Source organism: Xenopus laevis, chromosome 7L (genome assembly GCF_017654675.1).
Source record: "Xenopus laevis strain J_2021 chromosome 7L, Xenopus_laevis_v10.1, whole genome shotgun sequence".
Classification (NCBI taxonomy): domain Eukaryota; kingdom Metazoa; phylum Chordata; class Amphibia; order Anura; family Pipidae; genus Xenopus; species Xenopus laevis.
In genome coordinates this window covers 21,266,223-21,272,222 of record NC_054383.1, presented here as the reverse complement: position 1 = coordinate 21,272,222, position 6,000 = coordinate 21,266,223, and the positions used below count along the sequence as shown (strand labels likewise).

Sequence of the window (6,000 nt, the reverse complement as noted above, 5' to 3'; positions counted from 1 at the left end):
CTTCGAATCCTTCACTCGAAGTTAGTGAATCGGCCCCTCAATAAACCCAATAGGTTTGTGTTGTCACCAATAGGAATTCATGCAGCTTAGTTACCATTAAGCACAAGGTACTGTTTTATTATTACAGAGAAAAAGGAAATCATTGTTAAAATCTAGAATTCTAGAATCCTTTGTTTAAAATTGACTATATGGCAGATGGTTATCCCGTAATTCAGAGCTTTCTACATAAAAGCTTTCTGGATAAGGGATCCCATACCTGTATATTAAAAATGAAAAAAGGGAAATTAAAAACTTATAAAAAACATTTAATTAGAGCAGACTACAATATATTAACACACAGGGGCAGATTCACCAAGGGTCGAATATCGAGGGTTAATTAACCCTCGATATTCGACTGGGAATTAAGATCCTTCGACTTCGAATATCGAAGTCGAACGATTTTAGCGCAAATAGTGCGAATGAAAGGTCGAAGGATTATAGTTCAATCGAACGATTTGAAGGATTTAAATCCAACGATCGAAGGAATATCCTTCGATCAAAAAAACTTCGGTAGCTTTTAGATGGCGAACTAGGGGGTCGAAGTTTTTTCTTAAAGAGACAGTACTTCGACTATCGAATGGTCGAATAGTCGAACGATTTTTAATACAAATCCTTCGATTCGAAGTCTTAGTCGTAGTCGAAAGTCGTAGTAGCCCATTCGATGGTCGAAGTAGCCCAAAAAACACTTCGAAATTCTAAGTTTTTTTACTTCGAATCCTTCACTCGAAGTTAGTGAATCGGCCCCACAATGTTTCATTTTGTTCCGTGTTAACAAACATATATTTTTTGTTTTTTCGAGTTAGACGATTATGGAAAGTTACCTGCCTGTCTTCTAGTCAAAGCTTTGGTAAGTCAGATATTGCTTTAAATTCAGTCATGAGAGGTATCATATACTGATTCTATTAGAGAAAATGTTTTTGTACAGTAAATATCAAAATTGCTCATGCAAATGCTTTGGAATTTTCGCGAGTTTTGGCCCATGCGCAGTTGTTACGAAACAGAAAATTGCTCCGACTGTGCATGCGCCGCCACGCTGTTCACTTCCCGAAGACTTACGAAGAGAAGAAGATGTCGCCCGTGAACTCCGAAGCCTGAATCTGCACCGAGGAGTAAGTAAGACGTTAGGGACATTTGCCCGAGGTAACACTGGGGGGAGAAGGGAGGGGGTCTATGTAGTTTGGGGGGATAGGGTTTTTTTTTAATTTAGGGTTTAGTTCTCCTTTAAGCTCATTAGTAGCATAGCCATTATCGACAGACATATTCTTAATCTATAGGAAAATGTTATTTTTCTTGAAAAAGGCCTACTGTATTTCTACTTGAAATTAAAGTTCCTACACAGTGAATAAGTTCTACTTTGCGTGATACTGTAATGAGCTGAATATTTTGCATCTAAATGTAGCTGTCAGTTCACCAATTCATTATGGTAAAGCACTATCCTATAATGAAAAATGATTGTGGCTTTGTAATGCAAATCATAAAACTGCTTCTGTGTCAGAAAGACAATGAGAAAAACAAAAGCGGCCGCTTGTTCTCATGCATTTCTTTCCCATGGTTCGAGGTAATCCAATCCAAGCTGTTTAAAGATGTCTTCTTCATTGTTGGCTTTGAGAAAATTGTTCTGTAAAAAGAAGAATGATTACATTAGGTACAGCATATTCTAGAGAACTAAACAAAACTTCCCCCTGAGCTTTTGCTGTAAGGGAATCAAACTATGACACCTGATGAGGAAACTTGGGAAGTGTGCATAATGTCACTTAGATACTACTGAAAGGTCAGTTAGTTAACTTTGGGGGTTAGTCTTGTCAATTTTCTGTTTAGTTACTTTTTACAATACTGGTAGATAGCTAAAGCATTGCTGTTTATTTTACATACTACAGTATATATATATATCAACATCAATCAACATCATTCTTTGCCATTTCCTTAGTGTAAGGCCAGACGTGGCGTTTTTGCTGCCAGGCGTAAACACGCTACTGAAACCACACGCGACCGTCAATATGCGTTTTTCATGCGTTTTTCAGCATGTACGATTATTTTCCCATCATGCACTTCTCATTGTTCTCATTGAATTTGGACGCCATATTTAAAATATGCTGCGTATTTACGTACAGTGTGGAGATCCCATAGAGTTTATTGATTTCGTAGTTTCTTGACGTATTGGCGTTTCTGCTAAAAAACTCCAATACTGGCATCATGTGGTGGATTTCAGCTTGCAAGCACCCTGTGTAAATTGCTATATTGCGTTTTCCATTAGTTTCAGTGGTAGTGCAGTTTATATGCGTATTTACGCCTGGCTATTAATTTTTAAAAATGCAACTTAAAAATACCACGTCTGGCCTTGCCCTTAGGGGGGTAAGTAAAAGTGAAAAACGTCCTTGTTCTTCGTATTCAGCTGTACTCAACATGGTTATAATTCATCTCTATTCAGCATCAATCAAGCATATAAAAATTGCCAAAAAGCAGCTGGTGACTCCTTTGCTGTCTGTTATTGCAAATAGTTCTTTTGTGCCTACAAATATACATGTAACTATTAATATAGTGCACAGCATCTGCCCCAATAAATACATATAGAATTAGTAGCTGAAGCCACCACCAAAGTAGGAGCCGCGCCGAGGTAAGAGCTGTGCCGAAGAAGGAACTGCGATGAAGTAGGAGCCGCGCCAACCAAAGGAACAGAGGAAGAAAAAAGGTAAGTTCCACTGAAAAGCAATGGCCTAGCCACCTATGATTTTTTAACTTGTAGAAGGGGCCCATAAAATGTTGTCTTATGGGGCCCCTGCAAATATTGATGACGGCCCTGGAAACAAGTCGCCATTATGCACCAGATATTTTTCAAAGTTCATTATACTGTAGAACTACCTGCAGGCACATTAATATTTCCAACATTTGCTCTTGCTTTACAATACTCTTTTTTTTGTTGCAGATTTGGGAGTTCAGCAGACTAGATTAAAATGCAGTAGCTTAAACTTTGCTTCAGTAATTGCATTTTAATATACTTTGCAACACTTTTAAATTGCGAAATAATCCTTGTGTTAAAAAAAACCCCGAAATCAACTATTAGTAATTTGATTAAATCTGTAGCTTAATCAGAATCCATTAGAATTTACAATTCAAAGAGAACATTTAAAACCTCATGGATTATTCTATAAACTGTGTTTAAAGTCAAGCACCAGGCAGCAAATGAGAAGAAAAAAAAAACGTGAGCTTTTAAGAAGAATTAAAAATATGTGATGGCTTTGAATTAAATGTTATCTTGCTTTTGTCTTGTTAGAACTGCTGTGTCCAATCAGAACATAACACTGGAATCCTTGATTTCTTGATTAGGCACGGCATGTGTTGAAAAGACAGCCGAGAATATACAAAAGGAGGGGCTGGTAAGTGGCCTACGATTTTTCTTATTTCCCATATTCTGTATTTCATTTCTTAAATCTCATGGTTTGTGATTAATGTGTATCTAATGCAGGAAAATGTGCAGCCGCCCTTCTCTTGGTCTGCTATTTAACATTCTTTTCCTAGTGTTATAGCTATAAAGTTAGCCTTTTCTCTTGAACTATACCAGTTTCTCTGATAAGAAAAGCCTTTATACTATAAGCTGCGTGAAACAAAGGAATAATTGCCATCACTCCACCAAATCAAGTATAGCTTGTGTTATTGACACTGTTTCAGCCACAACGTAAATCACATGCAGGTGCAATCATTTAGCAGGATTAAACCTTTTAATGGCTGATTCTAGATCATACACAGCACTTTTACATATGCACTAGAGAAGGAACTAGCACAAGAACATAAATCCTTAAAGAATACATTCATTCATGAAATCCTTCCAATCTCTGATTATTTTGCATGCCTTGAATTTCTAATCTCTAATTGAATAAATAATTTAAATATTTTTTTGACAGCCTAGAGTCTGGATTAAAATATCTTTTTTATTTTCTTTGAATATGGATTGTAGGTCATTGCTCAACCCATCAACCCTATATAATTTCTGAAAATATATGTTTATTATTAAGCGCCACATCCAAATAACCATATTGATGTATGGGATTGAAAATACTGTCTTTGAATGAGTTACCTTTAATATATAAGACTTAAAGAAGTCAACGGTTCATTATGTATCTATCAGCTGTGTATCCAATTGAAACTGCAGATAGTGGTGATCTACTGGAGGAGGTCAGATAGATGAAATTAGTGACTAGAAATAACTAAACAATGAGACATTATTATTAATTAAATATTAGGCAGATGCTGGATAGTCAGGTTTACAAAGGGCAGCCCCATGTTCCACCAAGACTTGTGTGCAAAACTCCTCAAGAAACATACCTACTGTATCCAAATGAAACTGCAGATAGTGGTGATCTCCAGGAGGAGGTCATATACGGTAGATGAAATTAGGGGCTAGAAATAACTAGACATTGATGAAACATAACAATGAATTGAATATTAGGCAGATGCTGGATAGTCAGGCTTACAACGGGTAGCCCAGTGTTCCACCAAGACTTGTGTGCAATGATCCTCAAGAAACATACCTACTATATCCAAATGAAGCTGCAGATAGTGGTGATCTCCCAGAGAAGGTCATATGGACCAACTATAATTAGGGACTAGAAATAGCTAGACATTGATAAGACATTACTATGAATTGAATATTAGCCAGATGCGGGATAGTCAGTTTTACAACGGGTAGCCCTGTGTTCCTCTTGTGTGCAATGCTTCTCAAGAAATATACCTACTGTGTTCCAACAACAATTGAGTAAAGTGCTCCTCGTAGTTAACATATATACTGTGTTTCACTAAAAACTGTGTGAAGCGCTCCTCAAGAGCATTCATACTGTATGGACATTTTCCAGTTTTTAGTGCTAAGTTATCACAGGTAGTAGGGTAAAGAAAAATCCCATTGCATGAAAAGGACCAACGTCTTTCCTTCAACACTAACATAATCCTGAACTTCATGATCCTCAGTTCCAAAGAGGCAATTGTAGAAGTTAATCTGGTAAAGTGTGAACCTGATACAACTGCTCTATATCTTGACACGCCACATCATCAAAACATAGTCACATTCAGTTGTCCAGAGCTCTAAAGTGACATGACTTTGGGTTGGATTTAATTTGGCTGAATGGTTAGAATTCAGCTACCGGTAAATCTAAATCCTCCAAAAATTGCTGGGATTTGGCCAAATCCCAAAAAGAATTCTGGATTCAGTGCATTCTTGGTAGAATTCCTAGACAATTGTGGCCATTTTTATACTATTGGGACAAAGGGATAACCCATAAAATCCAATCAGTATGTCAATAATTGCTTTCTGCAGATTGGTTGATTTTGGTAAGTAGACATGGGGCAGTTTAAAGCAGGGGAATGTAGTAGAAGACTTAAGTAAGCAAAGACCGATTCACTAACTTCGAGTGAAGGATTCAAAGTAAAAAAACTTGTTTTTTCGACTACGACTTCGAATCGAACTATTCGAACTAAAAATCGTTTGACCATTCGATAGTCGAAGTACTGTCTCTTTAAGAAAAAACTTCGACCCCCTAGTTCGCCATTTAAAAGCTACCGAACTCAATGTTAGCCTATGGGGAAGGTCCCCATAGGCTTGGCTAACTTTTTTTGATCAAAGGATATTCCTTCGATCGTTAGATTAAAATCCTTTGAATCGTTCGATTCGTTCGATTCAAAGGATTTTATCGTTCAATCGAAGGAATAATCCTTCGATCATTCAATCGCACTATTTGCGCTAAAATCCTTCGACTTTGATATTCGAAGTTGAAGGATTTTAATTCCCAGTCGATTATCGAGGGTTAATTAACCCTCAATATTCAACCCTTTGTGAATCAGCCCCTACATCAGGATACTGACCAATGCATCCTTTATTCCACCATGAGCAAGCCCATGCACTGTACAGGTCTTTAGCATTTTAGTTCTTTGGCTCAAAAGGATGCATGCGTCCAGCTTGATTGGGCAATAGGA

At 37.2% G+C, this 6,000-nt stretch overlaps 1 protein-coding gene across 1 annotated transcript in view; it reads right to left on the bottom strand.

Annotated features, from left to right (window-relative positions):
- Positions 1 to 1,570: 1,570 nt before the first annotated feature.
- The window catches only part of dntt.L (DNA nucleotidylexotransferase L homeolog), a 178,559-nt gene continuing 174,129 nt past the window's right edge, over positions 1,571 to 6,000 (bottom strand). The window contains 1 exon segment of the mRNA NM_001085782.1: positions 1,571 to 1,657. Within this exon segment, the coding sequence (NP_001079251.1) occupies positions 1,571 to 1,657 (87 nt within the window).